Genomic DNA, 22818 nt, shown 5'->3' on the forward strand with positions numbered 1-22818 from the left:
GGAAAAACTCATCAGCAGAAGGCATGTATGTGCTTGGGATCAGGAGTCAGATTCCTCTGAGAGGTCTTGGCACATGGAGAAACCCTGCACACTTGAGCCGCAGTGCAGCTCTTCTGAGAGCTCAAACTTTGACTCAGCTTTACTGATGGAACAGAGAGAACATTTTTTAAGCAGTTGCTGTTGAAAAAAAATTATTCTATGGTGAGAATACCATAGAAGGAAATGATACCAGGTGCCATATGAAGAATCATAATGGAAAAACAAAAGAATCCGACATGATCTGGAATTAGGGTAGGCAGGGTATATTTAGAAGAAGAGGAGAGGAAGAAGAAAGAGGAGGAGGGAGAGTGGGGGAAGGAGAAGAAAGGGGGGAAGAAGAAAGAAAAGAAGAGAAAGAATGAATATGAGCAGGAAGGAGGGAAAGAGACAGAGACAAGAAGAGACGGAGAGAGCAGAGTACAAGTGACACTTAAGAAAAGCATTTGTTTTTGTAGTTAAGGGTGAGCACTTTCAGGCCTCCCAGCTAAAGTGTCAGACATACACCAAAAAATAATACACATATCAGCAGCAGGAGAATTGAAGAGTGTAAATTCATGCTGATGACTTTTTTAATAGAGAAATCATATGTGGCCACACACTTAGTGAGAGATGAATCAAAACGACCCTAGGTTACACCTATAAAATGAAATATCATGTAGTTATTAAGAATTATACTAGAGGGATCTTTACCGATTAAAAAAGGTATCTATCTCCACAGAAAGCAGGCTGCAAAACAGTATGTATAGCATGACACAACTTTTTGAGAAAACATATTTATATTTTTTATACAGCAACATATGAAGCTCTCTCAATGTGATGGGATTATGGTTTTTAATTTTCTTGTATACCTGCTCACTTTTCTACAATAAATGTGTGTTATTTATAGAATTATAAAAACAACCTAAGAATACGTTAAAATTGTCATTATTTTACTTCTTCATTCCTAGACAAAGCTTTCACAATAGCATCTTGAAACGTGATTATAAATGGGGTTTGCTTTTAGCGACAAAGTTAAAGCATGGTAGGACCCCTAAATCAAGGGATAGTTGCTGTAAAGTATACCTGTTACATGTATGTGTCTGGTTACTGTGAAAATGCAGTGGGATAAATGGTACTTTTAAACAGGATTTTCAATTCCAGAACATTTCATCATGCAACCAGTTCAGAGTCAAGTCCTGTCAAGTTTATTTATAGTTATTTAGTTATACAGTTTACCCCATGACATAGTACAAAGATAAACAAATGTAGGACTTAGAAATACAAGTCACAAAACATGGATTGACCCCTTTCAGACTCTAAACCAAAAGTCAGGTTTATCTTCTTCATGTAAAAGTTTAATTATAATCACTGTCATTAAGGCCTACACTTAGCATAAAGTTGGGAAATCCTTCTAGGTTGAAGACAGTACTGAGAGATCATGCGCTACAGTGGAAAGAGAAAGACGGAATAAAGAAACCTGGATTACATTCCTAGTTGTGCCACCAGCAAGCTGTGTGACCTTGGATAGATCACTCACTTCCACTGAGTCTGTTCCCTCATCTGTACAGTAAAAGGAGAACTAGCAGTTCATCTTAGGTGCCTTTCTGGTTTGGAATATGGTGGAAACTCTGATTCCACCGAGACAGTGGTATTTAATTAGTTTGTAGCAACACAAAGATCTTTAAATCAATATAATGCATAAGAACTGAAACTTCTTCAAGCTGTCCGAATATCCAGAAGAAAATGCAGTTAATATACAATCTATTTGTTCTACAGAGGTCAGTGCTTTGACTGAATTGCCCATCATGAATGCCAGTGACTTCAAAATCATGTAGTCTATATATCATCCTGGCTATCAGGATCTTTAAGTCCCTTTCACTTACCTGAGATGATTCATAGTTTATAAAACACATCTATAAAGCTAACCAAAGAAATTTACTATGTTCAGAGTTAATGGCTTTAAATGGAAGGGGGAAACAACATTTGAATCAGCTTTATAGGGAAATAATTTTCTGAAAAGAAAATTTGCTTCTCTCCCGTGAAAGATCTCTGAATTCAAACCTGGTAGCTCTGTACAAGGTTTAGGGCTGGTAGAGTGACAATTCAAGTTACAGAGTTTCAGAAGCTCTATCTTTTGCCTACTTTTTGGTTCTGCTGAAAATTGTCAATATTTTGTGTCACCAAATTTAGTCATAGAATCAATTAATTTTTGTGGATTTGGTAAGATTTGAACAACTGAACATTAGATAAATTAGTGTTAAAAGTTATAAAAAGAAATATTTCAAGAGTGTAAGCAACAGTATTAATCTTATTGTTGACATACTTGCTGTAGTCACCTTAAGCTCTCATTCCTTTTTATATTAAAAATTAATTTGGCTCCGTATTTTTTTTTTTGCAAATTACATCTATCTTTTTTTAAGAGTTGGCAGAGTGGTGGAGGATATAAATAAGTACAAATGTACATATTTTTGGAATACAACAATCTTCACCTGTTTTTCTCATGAATCTTTAGGATTTCATTTGTCTGTTGAAGAAGTTGTTTCTCTAGCTTGTATGTTGATAATGAATTCTCCAGCAGTTGTATTTCAAGTCGAGAAGTTTGATTTAGTACCTTAAGATAAAAGATAAAAACATTTCAATCTTTACAAAGAGTCAAAACAATTATTTTGGGGTTTTTATTTAGCTGTGTTTTCTTTTTAAATAATATTCCTTCTAGAATAATTAAACGGTCTACATTCTACTAATTAATGCCTTACATGTCTCAAACATTATATTTGTTCAAGATTGAAGTTGCAGTTGAATGAGAAAACTGAGTTGTTAAATCCATTTTCATATTTCAATTTTCATTTCCTCAAACCCTAGGATGTTCCCCTGTGCTAACTGTCTTATATATATTATCTCCGATATTTACAAGTACAAGATAAATGTTAGTACAAGGTCTTAGATATTGTGTGTAACAAAGAATAACTACTAGGCATGTAAAACATGTCTGCCTTGATCCATCACCTCGCAAAAACTAATTAGAAATGTGCAAAAAACTCGTGATATAGTTTAGACAGATTCATGATCACAATTACTGAACACCTATCATGTTAGTTCATGTCAGCCCTTCCAGATGTCATCATATCACGGACATGGGTACACATTGAAAAGAGGAATTGTTATGATCAGTTTACAAATGAGGCAACTGAAGTTCAGAGAGAAGCCAGAAACCATACAGGAACCAAGGGAAGAGTTGGGTTTCAAACCCAGATACTGTGACTCTAATTCTAAGGCTTTACACAGAAAACCAAGAAGAGGGAGAAATAACCCATCCTGGGTCTTCATCTGAGGAGATGAAGTGACCAGGAACCCAGAATGCACTGAAGACAGACTGTTAGTTATCCTTTCAACTGCACTGCGCTGGGTCCTCAAGAAACAGTAAATGTTCACCTCATCTTGAATCACAAAGACTCATGCTGCTAGTCAAGCTTTATTTGTTTGTTTGTTTTTTTGCAGTACGCGGGCCTCTCACTGCTGTGGCCTCTCCCGTTGTGGAGCACAGGCTCCGGACGCGCAGGCTCAGCGGCCATGGGCTCACAGGCCCAGCCGCTCTGCGGCACGTGGGATCCTCCCGGACCAGGGCACGAACCCACGTCCCCTGCATCGGCAGGCAGACCCTCAACCACTGGGCCACCAGGGAAGCCCTAGTCAAGCTTTAATATAACATGAGTCTGAGCCATGAACCCAAACTTATTCATCCTCCAAGCAAACATCACACACATTCCAGTCCTAGAAGATGCCTTCAAACTGTGCCACTGCCTTTGTCCTGTCCCCTTCTCCTTCTTCTTTAAGGGAGGTAAAAAGGGCAAGGAAGAAGGTAAAATTATAGTTTTAAAAGCTCCCTATGTCATTTGAGAATTTTTAAAACCACCATACCTTTTTTAGAACTATGTATTGAAAGGAACCTGGGAAACCTTCTGGAGGGTCAATATCAATCTAAAGGGTCCTCCTCTAAAAATGACACCAGTAGAACTTTCCTCCTTCTTTGTAGCAGGTCTAAACCTGGAATTATATCAGATGCACACAGAAAAAGCCTTTTCAAAATATACTGACACAATCAGGGCTGGGCTTGGGCTAATGGAGATTGTGGGGAAAGGGGATGTATTTGCAGGGGGAGCAGGACAGGGACTAGGGTGAGATGAGAGAGGCAACTGCCTGGGTTGTAAAATTTAAGGATGTGTCAAAAAACTCAATAATCAAGATAAGTAATATTTGAATGCAACATTTTGAAAGATCAAAATTAATGTTAAAAAATCCAAGTTGAACAGAATATCATTTTAAAATAAAGACAGGATATGCTACTACAAATATATGATCCAGTCTTGCATAACTTGCTCTCATTCCCCTTCAGCAGGACTAGCCCCAGTCCTGCTGAAGGGGTTGGGCCAGGGGGTTAGGGAAAAGAATACTGAGATGGGGCATTTAGCTTTAAGAAAGTTTTAAGCTACTATGATTCATTTATACAACTGTCATGAATATGGATCTGAAAACCAGTCTAAAAGTTACGACTACTAATTAAAACTCATATTTGTGGAGTGTTCTAGAGTTTTAAAAAAGTATTTCCCATCCTGAATTGTTTCATTTGAGGAAACACAGGAGCAAGAGGACCTGAGATTTGAAGATAGAGTTAAAAGCAGCCCAGAGGAAAAAAATGGCAGAGAATGTAAAGATGAGGGATGCACAAGATATAACTTTCTTCAACTATTAAACATATTTTTGTCTGGGCAAGTTTTCTGTTTGTTTGTTCATTAACTAGAATGGCAATTTATAAAATAATAAAATAGGGGATGCCACATCTACATTTTTTAGTGAGATTTAGAACAGTGCTTGGCACAGAGAAGACCCTCAATGTGCTGTACATTGTCTCCCTGAATCAAGCATATCATATGCTGTTAAATGAAACTGTTTTCTCCTTTATTCACTGTATTCTCTGATCATACTTCCTAATATTCTCAAATACCAAAACTTTTATTTTACAAAGGACAAAAATTGTTCTTTTCCATGTCTGAGAAGAACATGAGAGAACACTGAGAACAAAATGGAACCATCCAAAATTGAAGATGAAGTTGCCTATATCTAAGTCTGGAGACACTATAGCTCCTAACTTTTCTCTACTTTGTCCTACAAAGTCCACTTGCTACACAGCAACCAGAGTGATCTTTTTAAAAACACAAATCAGATGTCATTTCCTATATTAAATATGCTAGTGACTTCCCTTTACAATTAGAACAAATTCCAAAGTTCTTGGCCTAGCCCTACAAGGTCCTATGTGATCAGGACCCTGATTACTTCTCAGATCTCACTTCCTTTCAACTCTCCCCCTTGTTTATTATGCTCCAATAATATTGGCCTTCTTTCTGCTACCCCAACATGCCAAATTCATCTCCATCTCAGGGTCTTTGCAGTTTCCCCTGCCTGGAATGTCCACCCCTTCCCAGATGCATGGCTGATTTCTTTTCATCATTCATGTCTTACCTAAGGAGGCCCTTCCTGCTATTCTCTGTAGAGGAGCTCCCCCATCATCCTCCATCAGGTGGCCTTGTTTTACTTTCTTTATGAAATCATCACCATTGGAAATCATCCTGTCAGTATGCTCATATGCTGCCTTTCTGCCCCATGAGGATGTCAGCTGCACAGAGGCAGGACTACTCCATCTGGAGCCCTCCAAACTGCCAGAGCCCAGCATGGGGCCTGGAATCCTGGGGCACTCAGAGCTATTTGTTAGATGATACGCTAGGCAGTGGATAGTGAGTCGGTTTTCAAGTTGCGTCACGCTCAGAGGGTAACAAGAGAGGGTAGCAGGCCAGGTGAATATCAAGCTGGACTTCAATTATAACAGCCCAAATCTAAAGCAGCATCTGAATGTGGGAGAAAGAGGGCGACAAATCTCAGAAGTCCAGGCTAAGTGTCAGGTCATCTCAGGCTGATTTTGAGCACAAAAGCCAACCCCTTCTCTTCTTTCCCCATCGCCTTAACCCAATAGCTGCTTTATTTCAGCTCTCTCCCTTGAGGTATTAAAATAGGCCTGAAGTTCAAAAGCAGGCAACTGATGAGAACTGTACAGGAAACTATGATAAATTGACCACCTTCTTTCCGTGTGTCTATGGAAATTGCTGCTTAGCAATAATCTAAGTGTTCCATTAAAATGACAAAAGACATTTCCTTCTTTAGCCTGAACACATTCCAAAAGCATATACCAGAAAGAAAGAAAAGAAAGAAAGAGATAGAGAGAGAAGGAGAAAAAGGGAAAGGAAAGGAGAAGGAAAGCAAAGCAAAGGGGAAAGTGAAGAGTATATGACACAAGCCCCCAAGAAACAATTTCAAAGCTTAAATTTTTCAGAATATACCACAGAGTAAGGAAGATATAAGAGTTGGAACTGCGGATTTATGGACTATAAAATTTCAGTTCTTTCTTTAAAAAATAAGCAAAATTTTAAAAATAAAAATTACTATTTTTTTTTAAAGAAAGTGAGCTAGATAATTTCATCCAGCTTCCCTTTAATACTTGAGTGCATCTAATCTTCCTTGAAAGGAAAATCTCCCACAAAAGAAAATTTCTTTCACTGGCATATTAACTTTCCAATCAGCCTTGCTGTAGGTTTGTGTTTTCTTTTACTTTAACTGTCTTTCAAAAATATATATATAACACAAGGTATGATGTCCTGGCAATCAGACTTTTACAGAAGAATGAAGGCTGGTACATGTACATGGAATGAGAGTTAGATCACCATTTTACAAAATCAATGAAATAATTCATTTGGTCAGTGATGGGCAACGTGACAAAGTATCACCCTACAGTTTTCTTGTTAATTTCCAAGGGGAAAATGGACAATTGGAATGGAGAGCTATGGAGCTTTTTACCCTAACCAAGTTAAAATAGCGTCACTGAGAGGGTGGCAAGCTGGCATTTGTGACTCCTGATGAGATGGAATAGGACGTGACCAGTAATTCTACAAAGTACTCCCACCACCACGTTCAATTCAACCTAATTAAGCCTGTAGACTTAATTTCCAGTTTAAAAAAAAAAGTACAGGGGATGGAAGAGTAAAAGAAATATTCAGACAGTTTAAGAATATGGGATGGTATACAGAGCAAAACCTCAAGAAAAACAAGAAAGTCAAACAGAGAAAGACAAATATTGTATGTTATCACTTATATGTGGAATCTAAAATATAAAACAAACTAGTGAATATAACAAAAAAGAAACAGACTCACAGTTACAGAAAACAATTTAGTGGTTACCAGTGGGGAGAGGGAAGGTGAGGAGAGGCAAGATAGGGGTAGGGAATTAAGAGGTACAAACTACTATGTATAAACAAACCACAAGGATATATTGTACAGCACAGGGAATATAGTCAATATTTTATAATAACTATAAATGGAGTATAATCTTTAAAAATTGTGAATCACTATGTTGTACATCTGAAACATATAATACTGTAAATCAACTATACCTCAATTTTTTTAAATGTAAGATTACTCCAAATTAAAAGGGACTATTAAGTCTTGAAAAGTAAAATGTCTCTAAAATTTTTGGCAGAAAAATTGAGGAAATTCGAATGTGAAAATTAGTTAACCTTGGAGAATTATTAATTTTAGTCATAATAATATATAGACAATACTATATATAATTATTTTAATTATATTGTATATTTTAATTTATATTATAAACATATAATGTATTTATAATATAATGATAACCTCACTGGGTTATGGAGTTTAGTAGAGATAGTCCTTGTATTACAGACGCAGAAATTTTGGGTAGAAGTAACTTGCCCAACAGAGCTAATTCACAGTAGAGTCATAATGGAAGCCAGGTAATCTGTCTCTAGTCTGAGTTCTTTCCCATAGGCTCATGCAGCTGTACACAAGTAGCTTCCCTCTGGAAAAGAAAGGTATCTCCCCTCAGTCAATAACAACTGCTATCAAAATGATTTCTTTCAATCACCAGGAGATCTTCTGCTTGTTGCGGCTGATGGCATCTGACTTCTCTCCAGTACTCACCGCAATGCTACACTAGCATTACGAGGCAGGAAGATGGCCAAATTCTCATGCTCCTCAGAGTACAGAGAAAATACATTCATCCAATGTTCTCAGTCAGTCAGAACATCTTTGCAGTAGGCTGCTTCTGTTCAAAGTCCTATTCTGACCCATCCACTATTCGTGGGTATATATTACCATCAACACACAACCCTTAGGACATTGCCCTTGGCTTGGGAGCACTGGACTGAAATATACAGAAACTAAGAGACTAATATCAGTGAATTTAATCATTCAATAAGTATTTATTGAGAACCTACTGTGTACCAAGTACTGTTTTAAATCCTAAGGATAGAACAGTAAGCAAGACAGACAAAATCCTTGCTCTCTAGAAGTTTGTTTCTTGGTGCAGGGGTTAGCCAGCTTTTTCTGTAAAGGGCCATATAGTAAATATCTTAGTCTTGGCAGGCTCTGGTGCAACTACTCAATTCTGCTGTTTTATTGAGAAAGCACCCATATACAACATATAAAACTTTATTAACAAAAAAAGATGGCATTTCGAACTTGACCTATGGATCATGGTTCACTGAGCTCTCTCCTAATGGGTTATCAAACACTTTTTCCAGACCTTTTGAGAAAACTGATTACCAGGGTATTTTCCTTGGATGACCTTTAGCAAATTTATTTTACTGCTGTTTCAATTAGGCCAAAGTTAAATATTTATTCAACTATCCTCTCATCAAGTTAAAGAGATAGTGGCTCAACTTTGAGAGGTGCCCTTTCTGTCCTTTCAAACCTGTTTCCACCTAGAGATTCAATCTCATTTATTAAATTGTTCCTGGACTGCCTTAAATTTATAATTGTATGAGTCAAGTCCAAACAACAGGTGTGATAGTTTGTGACCTCTAAGAAGCAGATGATGAATTAGACTTGCAGGAAATTTATTAGGGGACATGCCTGTGAGAGAAAATTGGGAAGAAGCCAGAGTTGGCTAGGGTCACCTTCTGACTGGGATGTAGATCGAACCACAGTGAAGAAGAGAGGGAAGGGAGTAAGGCTAACTGGAAGTTTTAGCCTGCAGGGAAGTTGTGCGAAAGTTTGGCAAGGCTGATGGAGAGCCCTTAGCCAAGTCATGTGTCAGTGGAGTCCTGCAGCTCCCAGGAATGGGTCTAAGTATCACTGCCACAATGTGTCATTGGCTGGAAGTGGCCCCTGAGAATTGTGGTCTCTGTACCAACACAGTGATGGATTTCAGAGCACAGCAGCTGGGACCATTGGTCTATTACACCCCGCCCCACCCCCTACCAGTAGGAGACTGGAAAGATGCATTGTTATAACTGTGGGGAAAGGTTCCATAGCTAATTAGCTTGATGGAAAGTCAAGAAAGAAATGGTTTAGAAAAGTTTTGTCACATTAACTCAATTAAGCTCACTGAAGATAAAGACTTTTACTTATTGTTGTATTCTATTTAGTACCTATTAAAATACCTTGCATCAAGGAGGTACTCAAAATATATCTTTAAATTTTTTATTAAATTCTATTTCTAACACTATGGCTCCATATAAATCATTGGAAGTTGAAGGAAACGTAAGCTCAGTGTCTATAGAACTTCCCTACGGTTACACAGCCAGCAAGCAGCAAGGTCAACAATGGATGCTAGGATTACATGAAATGATGTGCAGACACATGGTAAAATGCCAATAGCTAGTGGTACCTTCAGCAGCAGCTGCATCTTCATCATTTATAGAAAACATTCAGTTGCTACTATTAGGCCCACATTAATTTGCTTTATCTTATTTCCATTTTATCCTGTGCTTGGACCCAAGTTATGCCTGCAGCCTTTGAAAGAGAGGAATCACAAGAGGGAGGCAGTACAGATAGAGAGCTGGTAAAGCATGTAGACTCATGCCAGACTGCCTGGGTTCAAATCTTCCCTCTAACATTTACCAGTATTTTCGCCTGGGGAAAGTTGCTTTACCTCTCTGAGTTTCAGTTTTCACATTTTTAAACAAGGGAAGATAATAGTACCTACACTCCATCAAGTTTTTAAAAAATTATTAAGAAGCTAATAAATGTAAAATTGCTTAAAAAAGAGTCAAGCTCAGATTATTAGAGGTAAATTTTAATGTCATTTTTTGTCTACTAGAGTACCTCTAATCAAAACTGGCCTGAGGAAGAAGTCAGAAATAGATTCACACTACAGGAAGGGACATGAATAATGTCTGAAACTAAGCCCTTCATACTGCACACTTGGAAAGAGGAACTGGAAGGAGAGGAGATATTGGTATGAACTGATAAGAGAGTAAGAAAAACACTGCAAGCTGAACTAAGGAGGAAGGAACAGGCCCAGTGCTGGTTCCTGATCTCACCACCATGACCAGCAGGGTTACTTAGATATACTCATTCTCTGTCTCTTTTCTGATCATGATGCCTGTTGGGCACAAGAATATTTTCAAGTGCCACTGCAATAAAACTAAGGCTCTACCACCTTTTGTTAAATTCAAGTCAAGAAGGTCAGCAGAGGACTAGAAAGCAATAAGTTACTTATCTTTATAACAACATCATGTGAAAGCTAGGGCACTAAAATATACTGCAAAACCATTGGCATGAATTCCTAAAATAACTGAGGACCTGAACTCAGTTTAGGAAAAGCAGCACTTACCAACGAGAAACAAAGTAGAATGAATATGGGAGGAAAAACGTGGGAGCATGCCTGGATAGCCCTAAAGGATCTATTGGTTTATAAATGCTTATTATTAAAGACTAGAGCATTTTGAGATTAAGGAATAATCCAGGATTCACTTTGTGAACTTGGCCTTGCATCAGAACTTGAGTGCACTTGAATGATTAGGTCTAAGTAGATGATGTAGTATTGCAAAGGTTCAAATAAGCACCTCATGGATATACATTCACATGAAAAAGGGTGGGAGCATCACAGCTACGAATAGCAGAGATGATTAGAAGATATTAAAATGAAGATGAAAAGAACACCCAGGATTCTCTCTTAAGGTAGGACCTAGTTTGTCCGAGCCACTGTCAGACAATCTATCTCCACCTTCCTCTCATTGCAAGTTCTGATGGATTTGTGATTTTTGAGATGTTTTCCAGGTTTCAGCTATATTAAAATTCTTCTTGGAGCATCTAATAAATTTTCATTAGCCTTTAATGACTATTCAACTTTAGCTGCTCTATATAGGGAATAGGTTTATTTTCTATGAATTTTCTGTGCTATTGTCCATAAAGTACACATCTCTTAGCCTTAAGGATGCAGAACAAGTTGTTATCTCTTAAAATTTTACATAGCATGCATCTTAACAGTTTGGAGATTGGTATGCTGACAATGGGATTTTTTTCCCCGACAACTTCAATTCCCAGTTGGAAAGAGAATAAAAACAACTCAATTTTGGGGATGGAAAAAAATGAAACAAAATGCTGCCATGTATGTCATAAAACTTATAAAAGAAATGCATAAAAATTTCAAATGTTCAACCAAGTAGGGTAATATTAATTGTGTATTTCAGTCTTTGAATACATAGAATGCTTTGTAGGAGATGGTGAGCATTCAGTTCTAGTAAAAATAAGAGAGGACACACATTATTCATACCACAAGAAGCTTCACACCACTGAGCAAGCTTGGTTCATAGATCAACAAGCTTGCTCAGTGTGATGATAATAGATTACATAGTCTCATAATTTTTAGTTATAATACGTAATTTTCCCTTCCTCATCCCCCATAATTATCTGATGATTGTGTGCAACAAAAATTATTTTCCAAAGCCTATGTGATTTATTGTTCCAATGTGATCCACATTTAAGCTCTTATTCAATTAGATAATTATTAGTATTACTAATCAAGGAGGACAGAGAAAGAAATGAGTATGAATCATTTTGAGTACCAAATTCAATTCACTAGCTGTATCAATGTGAGAAAATCATTCAAACTTTCTGTTCTAAACAGTCTTCACAAACATCATTTGTCCATTGGAAAGTGGTTTGCATAATATAAAATGCTCTATCCATGTAAATTATTATTGTTATGTCTCTTTAAATATCAACATTTGATCTATGTGATGCCATTAACACAAATGACACAAAATAGAAATAAGGGTGCATATTATTTTTGAATTTATACTGTTAAAAGAGTTAAACATTAAAGGCCATTAGAGATGGCTTCAATGTCTTGGTAACCTACATAAGCAAAGCAAAATCTAAGCCAGACTCAATGTACTTGAATCTAAGAAAGTAAAATTTAAGAACAACCAATCACAAACAGCCAACTAGGCTTTCCCAAATAAGGCAACTGCTTAAGCTACAGCCAATCAAATAATTTCCTTGCTTTGCTTCTGCATCTTCTCTATTAAAACTTTTCCCTTAGCTCCTGCAGTAGAGCTAAATACTTTCAGTTAGGTGCTGCCCAATTTGAATCGATGTTCACTCAAACTCTTGAAAATTTTAATGTGCCTCAGTTTATCTTTTAACAGTATACTTCACCTTTGATTCCAGAAATCAACTATTACATTGAGACAGAATCATCCTCTGGATTTCAGAATGGTAACAGGAATAACAATTTCCATGGTTAAAAGGGGACCAAGAGATCATCTTCCAGTCATCAAAAATAATATTTTCATTAACCTGTAATGGTAGGCTTGTGACAGTGATAGTTAAAAGGAATTTTACTGATTTGTACATAAAAAAATATCATTGTCCAGAGTAGGGTAATATATATATATATATATATGTGTGTGTGTATATATACATATACACGAAGAGTTTTAATTGACTTCTCATTATAAAATCATGCTGAATAAAAATAAAATCTGCACATTCCAGATCAGTTTATTTGGAATTTTCCTTCCTATCCACTGACTGCACAAAACCTCTGCAGGTGCCATTACTGTTAGAGTACTACTGGAGATAAAACAGGACAGGTCAAAAATGTCCATCAAAGGCACCAATTTGACACAAATGGTTATTCTGTTTGACATATATCATATCACAGTTGGTAGCTGAAGTGTTTATTTGAAATTTAAATGCTGATTAAGTCCTTTGCCTGTTTTTGCAAGCACATACAAAGCTAAATATACCAACTCTCATGAAATCAAAAGAAACATGCATAGCATGTCAGGCAGTCATTGTTGTTATTACCAATAAACAAAAATGTGTATGTTTCCCCAATCCCAGTGCTGAAATGTGCTCTGTGTTTATGGAGTAACTTAAAGGAAAAAAAGTCATCTGGGTTAAGAGTTTGACGACTCTGGCTCAGGGGTGTACCTGGGTCTCAACATCTGTCAGCTTTCTGGTCTGCTCTGCGGTCTGAGAGAGGAGGCTGGTCCCTATCTCGAGCATGGTGGCTGTGTGGTTCTGAACTGCATTCTGCTGTATCTGAGCCATCTCCGACTTCATATTTTCCACAATGTAATTCTCAATCTGCAAGAGATAAAGGACAAAACATACTACATTATAAGCAAAGTCTTTCAGTTGAAGCATGTAATATTTACAATGATAAAACAAGACACAGCTGGCAGATCAGCCATCTGGCAGGAATCCTCAGCATCTCTGGGAGCTGGGGAAATGGGAGCAGAGCACACAGGAACACAGTTGCTAACAAACCCGTAATATACTGATGCACACATATAATCAACACAATCACAATGAAAATTCACACTTGGATAGTGCTTTCTCATTTAACCCTTACAGCAAAGATAGAGAGTTAAGCACAGATGACCTCACTGTTCTTTTCATTTTATAGCTGAGGAAACAGAATTAGAGAAGGTCAACGATGAGCCTAAGGTCACCAGCAAAAATTCAGCAGAGTTAGCACAACAATTTAAATCTAAATCTTGGTTCTCTGATCTTTGCATTATACCATATTGAACACTTACCTCTCTCCTCTGTAATGAAAAATAAAAGATCATGCTGGGTTAGGGAAATGGGACAAGGAGTGGGAGGGGGGCAGATACCCAAAACACAAGCCTTTAAGGGAATCTTAACGTATAGGCAACAGCATATGAAATGAGCTGCAGAGCCTCAGAGCTAGCTAAAACTATGATCAGTGCTCCTTTGCAAGCTCAAAAAAAGGCACTGAAAATATGGTCCATAAAGCAGCATTTGCCCTTCTTGCCTTGGGGAATGTTTAGTCCTTTATGGTGCCACCTTAGAGAATATTATGGTTGTAAAATAAATGGTACCATAGGGGGCAAGAAGAATTATTAAGTGACTTACTATGAGGGAGCCCGTTAGGCACTTGGGAGAATAAAAGCGAGGATATTTTTCATATGCTTGAAAAATACAGAAAGAAGCCTTCACTTCCCTGTCAGTGCACTTAATTCTCCCCCACAACTGTGTGGTGACTACATTTTATTACCCAATTACACATAAGGGGAAACTGCATCCCAGAGAAGTCCGGTCCAAGGCCACACACCACAAAAACAGCCAGACTTGGATTTGAGTGCTGAAGTCCTTAACTTTCATACCAACACTGCTAACCACTTGATAGTTCTGCCAAGTCGTGCTTCATAAGCTGGGTTCCAAATTATTAACAGCTACGTGATTTTTACTGATTTAGTGAACCAAAATACATCCACTATTTTATAATCTATAGTAACACTATTGTCATGTAATAAACATAGCTTAAAACTAAATTCTTCTTTGTAACTTTGGCAGTTCACTTTCTAACAACATTTCTTGCTTATTTCTATTTATCAAACATGAGTCTGTCCCAAGCTAAAGAAAATGAAAGGTCAGAATCAAACTCATATTGTTATTAATAAGTTCTGACTTTGTTCTTGGTCAATATAAGGTAACTCCCCTTCAACCTTTCAAGTCCCCTTCCCAAATCAGAAGTAGGGGGAAAGTTTCAACTCACAAAAATTTATTCTAAAACAAATACAAAATAGATTAGAACACATATCTGGAAATTATCTTAACAAAACTTAAGGTCTCTAGGGTAAATTTAATCTTGGCTTTATTCCAACTGAACTAACATATTTTAACAACAGTGGAAGGGTAGAGGAAAGGAGGGTGGGTTGGAGTAACAGACATCTATTGTTTTAGATTCTGCATCATATGTTCCCTCTTTTCTAAATAACTTCCCTTAACTTTCTTTTGGGAAATTGTCTTTTCCTCCTTCAGAACAAATGCTTTGGGTGGAGCTGTCCCACCCTAACTTCAGGGTAAGGTACATGTTTGAGCCTGACAATCAGAATGCTCTGCTCCTGCTTAGAGAGAATAAATTGTTCAAGAATGGAAAGGTACTGTGACCAAGGCCAGTAAGTCTCAGTTATGCAATTTTGTCTAACTAGCCTACAAAAGAACTTCCTCTTCCTCTGTGGTAAGCTGGTAACATATATGCCTGACACTGTTGATGCCCCATTTTGCCATCACAAAACTAGAGCCAGTCTAAGAATGAGGCTAAGTCAGAAAGATAGATACGTAGCCCAGGTGATACAGATAGAAGGATACTTTTAGAGCACCTCCGTCCTGTCATGTTTTTAGCCAGATCCACCCTTGGACATTCAGTTATAAATTCTGTGATGTCCCCTTGAGCAGCCCACTTTTTTTTTTCTTTTTCGTCAATCACATTGATTTAGTTTCTAACAAAACCAAAAAAGTCTTGACTGATAAATCGGATGGATGCTTAGCGAAGGAAGCCTCAGACAGGCACACATTAGCAGTATGTTCCTTGCTTATCCAGGGAATTTGGGGCTTTATATAAATGTGTATATTCTCAAAAATGGCAGATGAGTCTCCATCATGGAGATGATACCTACCATTTACAGCTGACATTTATCCACTGTCTACCATGTGGCAGGCACTGAGCTAAGTGCTTTCCTTTCACAAAAGCGCTTAAATCTCACAACAACTTTATATGGGAGGTATTGTTATAGCCGTTTACAGGTAAGACTACCGAGGCTTAGAAAATCCACAACTTGCTCAAGAACAAACAAGAATTTGGCACCCCCAGTGTCAAAACCCAGGTTTTTAACCTCTAACCTTTTCATCTTAAACACTACTTAATTACCCTATGCATTTTATTACATAGGTCCTAAACCCTGTGTGTTTATCCAAACTGCATGGGGAGCATTTTAAAAATGCAGATGGAGGTGCAACACACCAGAACTTTGAATCAGAATTTTCAAGGGTATGTACTAGGAAACTATATATTTTTAAAACTTCCTAGCGTAATTCTGATTCAGGCAAAGAGCAATGCTTCTCAAAGTGTGGTCCACAGAATAACTGCCTATATCAGAACTATTTATGAACAGTCTTCTATGAGATAAGAAAATTATAGCAGAATGCAAATTATCTATGTTGCTAAGCACACTGGTGTGTGTGGGGGGGGGTATGTGTGTGTTTGTATATGCATATGTGTGTGTGTGTGTGTGTATATATATATATATATATATATATATAAAGAAAGTAATGCTCCAATGCTTTAATTTACATTCTGGTCCTAGCTTCTTACCTTGTTCACAAAATGGCAATTTCCTTGAGTAAAAGTGATTTAGACCATCAAATTATTCTATGCCAGATTCCCTGGTTACCAAGAAATTTCAAATAACAACTTGGTTTCCTATGCAGATTTCTCTCCTGAGAGAAAGTTCACTTATCAGTGAGCTCCAATACAGATGTGCTTGATAATTACATATCAATTTCTTATTCAGTTGGTTAGTGGAGTCAGTTCCCAGACTTTGATTTGCTCTGGGTGTAATAATAATCACGTGCCCCAGTCTCCACAGAGGAGGACACCCTCTGGCATAGAGCGACTATTATATCAATGTTCAGCTGCTTTGTGGTCCTATCTCTGTTAGATACTATCTATTCATCTATTCTGTATTATTGTGCTTTTTTAAAAAAAACTGTAAAAATTAACACCAGCAAAGCAAAATATCTGCTTTATGCCAGTATTTATCACAAAGAGCTTCCCAATTCTGCTGACCCTGTTGTAGAAATAAAGTAGGTCTCCAACCTATCCTAAAATTCTTATTTGGGCTGTCATGATGAGTAACATGAATCTAACTCTAGCTAATTATTTTTTAATCAAATGGGGCTGCTCTAAGAGTAACTGCTTTTTAATGCAAAAGGTAATGGCACACTGAAGTAGCAAAAACCAGATGTAGTTGATTTAAAGGCTGAGGAGAGAGGCAGAAGTCAAATATACAATGTGTGATTAATAAGGAGGACTACTTTCATCTTAATCTCTAAACATTCCTCTGTAGATGTATAACTGTGAAATCCATCTTCATGTGCTATACTAGCCAGGTTCAGAAAAGACTTGTAACAAATTTGATTGTCTTCATATATTCTGTACTGGTTTCAAAATATGTTAACAGAATATGATGGCTACTTCAAGGTTCAACGTTTTATAAACATCTAAGATGTGAATCTTAAGTTTAGAATTTGCTGACCACAAGAGCTAATGGGTTATAAAGTAGGAGATTCCCAATCTGAATCATAAAATTATTTGACTATACTGTCACTCTCAGTGTCTGACTCCAGAGTTTTATAAAGTATTGGCCAAAAAACTAGTAAGAGGATGTAGGATGTGATTTGAAAGGACATAATAAATGGTAAACAATGATTTTAACGTAAGGAAATAATGTTACATTTGTAAAGTGATTTAGTGTTTACAAAGAGCTTTCATACACTGTCTGACTTGATTCTTATACCAACGTTACAAGGGAAGTATTGACTCCATTTATGGTTTAAGAAATTGAGGCTCAGAGGCCTTAGGTGTCTTGTTAGAAATGAAAGAAAGGACTCAAATCTATCTTCTGACGTTCCACTAACCTGAGAGTTATGGGAACTGTTTCGTTGTTGGATTGGTTGGCTATTTGATTGACTGGTTAAATTGATTTACTGATCTCAGTTTTAGCCAGCTCATTGAAAATTCATTTACTTTTTCCTTTTAGAAAAACATGCAACATTAGAGGGTGATTACTTCACTCTGCTTCACCACATTAGAGGCCAAATTAATTTGAGATGAGGTGAGAGGTCTAGGGCCAGGATTTGGAAAGTTCACTTTGCTAGCACTTTTAATACAATGGGTCATTAAAAATCCTCTCATCAACGCCTACCTTTTTTTCTTAGTATGCAGTTTATAATAATATGTGTGTCTTCTTCCTCTGATTTTATTTCTTACAAACTACTGTTAAATATAACAAAGGTAATAACAACGACAATATGCTAAGCCTCTACCAAAGCTAGGTTATGTACCAGGTTTTACAAAGATATATCTCACTGACTACTTGTAACAATCCAGCCACTCTATTATTTTTTCTCATTTCACTGATAAGAAAACAGCCTCCAGAAGTTAAGCAAATCATCTGTGATCACATAATAAGTTGCGGTAGAGCTGTTACGCTGCTTTGAAAGAAGCTAGATGGCCCCTCAGGATATGCTCCTTTTATAGGATGGTCACCCATCAAGCACAAGCACACTATCACAAATGTCACAGACAAATTCTGGTAAACACACAATATTCATGCAGGGAATACATAAATTGAAGGCTACAGAATGGATGACGTGAAACTGTCCAAAGACAGATAATTTTTCATTTTTTTATTTAATTATTTTCACAGTGACTGATGGCTGTAATATCCTAGGAAATGTTATAGGTGGTGAGAAAGGAAATGTACAGTCCACTGTATGACAAGTAGCATTATTAAATAGAGAAAAAAATATTTTTAAGAAGTGAAGATTATCATCCATTTGTAGTTCACTCATAAATCGCACACCCATGTCTTTTGCCCAATGACGAGTAGAGAATTAATGCTATCATTTTCCACTACAAAAGAGAGTTCTGGGAAAGATCTCTTACTGGGCCCTCAAAATTCTTGCCACTTCATGTTCATGAGAACCAAAATCTGTGTGAGATTATGATATGTCTTGCATGTGAAACGCATTCTCTATCATTTCACTTCAAGAGGTCACTTCAAGGAATCTCTTAAATCTCTTAAACGACAGCTTATCTTAAAGCACAAAGAACAGAATTTCCCCATGTAATTCTTAAGAAAATAACATTTTAAGCCCTATAAAAATTGACAAAGGCATTGTTCACTTAAAATATGTTGTAGATTAAGTGGACTCTCATTGAATGTTGCTGCATATGGTATTACTCAGTTATGGCAAAACAACCATGAAATAAAGTAAAAGGGTAAATATGGGAAAGCAATAAAAAGGTAAAGCAATGTAAAAAAAAAGCCTTAAGTATTGATGCTTTTATCAAATATCATTGTTTCATAAATCCGTGGCAATCCTGAAAATGCAACCAAATCTAGGTTTATGGTTTTATAAAAAAGAAGGCTGAGGCCAAATATATTATTTGCTAGAATTTCTATTATTAGAATTTCCAGTATACTGTTTTTTATGAAATGGAGAAGTATAATTAATTGTCTTTATAGACAATAAATCTACTTAGCTGACATCTGAAACAGCTTTTGTACTGATATGTGTGACATGCATCCCGCTTTTCACTTCAGTATCTGAAAGAATACTACTTACAGAAGAAAGAAAGCCATTAGAATAAGTGAGCTGGCAGAGACATTAAATATTATGAGCTCCAAGAATCTCATTTTATAGTCGTGGTGACTGAGGTTCAGAGAGGTTATAGAAAGCAAGGTGAAACAACTAATTAATGTCAGATGTCGGGCTGTGGTCACTCAGTGTGTGGGAAACTCAGACTTAACATCAGCAGGCTGAGTCAACAACAACGGCTGCTGGTATTGCTGGCCTACCCCACATTTCTTTTCCTATCCCTTGTTTCCTGCTACTTGCTTTACTTCTGATGGCTCCTGATTTGAGGCTACCCTTTCACAATATTAATTCATGCTTAGCAGTTTTGGGGGTTTTAACTTTGCTTTCTGGACTCTACCCTTGCTTTCCAGCACTAATGCCCACTAGCTGCCCCTTAGTCAATGAGCCTCAGTTTCCCCCTGATTTTATTCTCCCTATGCATCGCCCCACAAATGGAAAACACTGAGACCAGACTCTATATTAGTTCAGGCTTATTAACCCTACATCAGTTCACTTCAGTCCTAGCAAATATGTGATGAACGCATCCTATGCACTAAGTCTGGTACCAGGTATTACCAATACAAAGGGCTGAGTCTTGTCGGAAATAAATGCTTATTAGATGGGTCATTTCAATAGACGGTGAATACTCTGGAGTTCACCTCTGACTATATTTCTTCCTGTAAATATTCTTATCTCTTTTTGATAAGAAGCAGCTCTCAGCTACTGAAATTAATAATGTTGGGGGGATGTTTGTTATATCCCCTCTGAAAGAGTAACAGCAACACCCTTGCTGAGGCATATGGAGAAGCTAACTTCAACAGTACCCCAGAAAAATCCCATATGAATAAATTCTTCTTCAATCATTTTCTTGGTTATGACTCTTTTAAGACCACATTTTTGTGGCTGCTGAAAGTTGCCATTTCACATATAGTGCCCCATAGTTGTGTCAGGACCCAGGAAAATCATTCTCTCTTCACATAAACAGATGAGATGTTTCCTGCACCAAAACACACCTCACTAGCCTGGAACCTCTCTTTCACATCCCACCTTTTCACACACAGGAAAAGTCAGAGTCACGAAACTTTAAAAATATTTATAAATGTCTGCTTAATTTTTCTCTTTACATTTTTTAAAGGGAGATGAAATGTAAATAACACACTCAGCCAGGAGTCAGGTTATCTGTGTTTTAATCCAGGTACTATTGTTGATTTACTCTGTGAACTTGGACAAGTCACTTAAGCAAATTGGGTTTTAGATCTTCATATAGAAATGAAGGGCTGGTTTAGATTCTTTTTAATATCTTTTGAAGCTCTCAAATTACTTCATTTAAAACATCCTTTACAAAGCACAGGAGTCTGCAATATTTTAATTTTTATTTATTATAGAAAATCAAAATATGGATGGATATATCTATGTCTATAAAATATATAGTACATATCCTGTGGCAGTTAGAAAACAATGATACAGGAACACAACAGAAAAGTCATGGATCAAATCTCTATAGCACGCACACCTGTTTTAAGATAAAGAGCTAGAACCTCTGATTCCCTTAATCTCCAGGCACCATTCTGCCCAAAATATATTCCTTGCCTTCCTCCAACACAACCTGGCTATCTTCTTATGTTTCTTATGTCAATGAATGGCACTACCACCACCTTCCCATTCATCCAAGTCACAGGAAGCATCTTTGACTATTCCTTATCTTCATTTTCTGTATTTAATCAGCACCAGATTGCGTTGCTTCTGTTTCCTGAAGGGTGCCTAGGTCCATCCCTCTCTCCTCTTCCCCTTCTCTCTGCCATATCTTTTTATCCTCACTGGCACTGACTTAGGGCAGACTCTTGTCATTTTTCTTCTGGATTTGTTAAAGGCCTAATAACTGGTCTCCAGAATCCAGACTTGCTTCCTCCAATCTATCATCCGTGGCATAACCAAAGGATTTGATCGATCTAAAACACAGATTTGGCCTTGCCACGCCACTTCTTAAACTCTTTCAGTAGCTTCCACCACCTGCAGCTAAAGTCACAACTGCTTAATCAGCAATGAAGAATCCTTATGATCCAGACTTGGTTTCCCTCTCCCTACATGTACCTTATGCTCCAGACCTACCAAATTATTTGCCTTTTTCCAAACATACATTATTTTCTTTTGATTCCATGCCTTTGCATATAATTTGTTCTGATGGGAAGGTTCCTTCTACCTCATCCTCCCTTCTCCTCGGTTAGGTCCTGATTTTCAATATCAGTTCAAATTTTTTCTCCTCAAGGAAACTTTTCACTTTTAGTTATATTTGTTCCTGAAAGTATGAAATATCACATTAGCAACTTTCAGTGAGGTCTTTTTGAATGTCAATGGGACCAATGTAAATGATGCAAAAGTAGATAGGTCTGAAGACAAATATCCTCACTCATGGGACCACATAATCCTATCTTGTCTTCCTGTACCTTCCCTACTTTTCTTTTCTCAATCATCTCTGTTATGGGTAATTATTTAAATTAAGTAAAATCCAGCAAACACATTGAAAAGGATCCATGTGTTAATCACTGGACTATACAATGAAAGCAAAAGAATGAGTAAAACTTGACTCTGATGATCAAGACTGTTTATAATGTAAGTGTGATACAAGTGCTGGAATGAAGGTACAAATGTCCTTCCTGCCTGCTGGGGTAGGATGAAGGAAGGAATGACTCTTCTAAATGAGGGAATCAAGGACATCTTCCCAGAAGCAATCCCAAATGAATGTGGCAGGGAGGGCACAAATTTCTTATGTCTGCCTTAGTGCACAAAAATGTGGTCTGGAAAACCTGGAGGATGCGGGGATAAAGAAGGAAGCCAGAAAGACTATGACAGCATGCAAGGAACTGTGCTTGCTTAGGTAAGGTGAGGTGACTTTCCTGACCATCTCTTGAAATGTACTGTTCAGGAAATCAAGAGATAAATCAGTCAGAAGCATGGGCATGCCACTGAGGCCACACACACAGGGCAAGGGCATGCTATCAGATTTTTAATGTGAGATTCATTAGAAAGCTCAGGCAGATAATTCCTTAGCACTTAACTAAATTTTCAAACACACTAAGCATAAAATTTACCCCTTTAATAAAACATATAAGTGCATTTCTGTGTGTGTGTATATATATATGTTGTGTGTATTTATTTTCACACATATGCTCTCACACACATATATTCTTATACTCTCAACCTACACGTTTCAGATTTTACCTTCACACTTTGTGGTTCTGTTCATTTCATTGTAGTTTACTTCAT

The 22818-nt window shown here is 37.2% G+C and overlaps 1 protein-coding gene across 2 annotated transcripts in view; it reads right to left on the reverse strand.

Annotated features, from left to right (window-relative positions):
- ANGPT1 (angiopoietin 1) overlaps positions 1 to 22818 on the reverse strand; it is a 250606-nt gene that overhangs the window by 83508 nt on the left and 144280 nt on the right. For both annotated transcript variants that reach the window (XM_027131602.1, XM_027131603.1), the window contains exons 2-3: positions 13312 to 13467; positions 2508 to 2629 (exon numbers count right to left, since the gene is read on the reverse strand). In XM_027131602.1, coding sequence (XP_026987403.1) covers positions 2508 to 2629; positions 13312 to 13467 — 278 coding nt within the window. The remainder of the gene's footprint in view (positions 1 to 2507; positions 2630 to 13311; positions 13468 to 22818) is intronic.

The sequence above is a fragment of the Aethalodelphis obliquidens genome, unplaced genomic scaffold (assembly GCF_003676395.1).
Source record: "Aethalodelphis obliquidens isolate GAN/ISIS:26980383/991018 unplaced genomic scaffold, ASM367639v1 scaffold39, whole genome shotgun sequence".
NCBI classification, from domain to species: domain Eukaryota; kingdom Metazoa; phylum Chordata; class Mammalia; order Artiodactyla; family Delphinidae; genus Aethalodelphis; species Aethalodelphis obliquidens.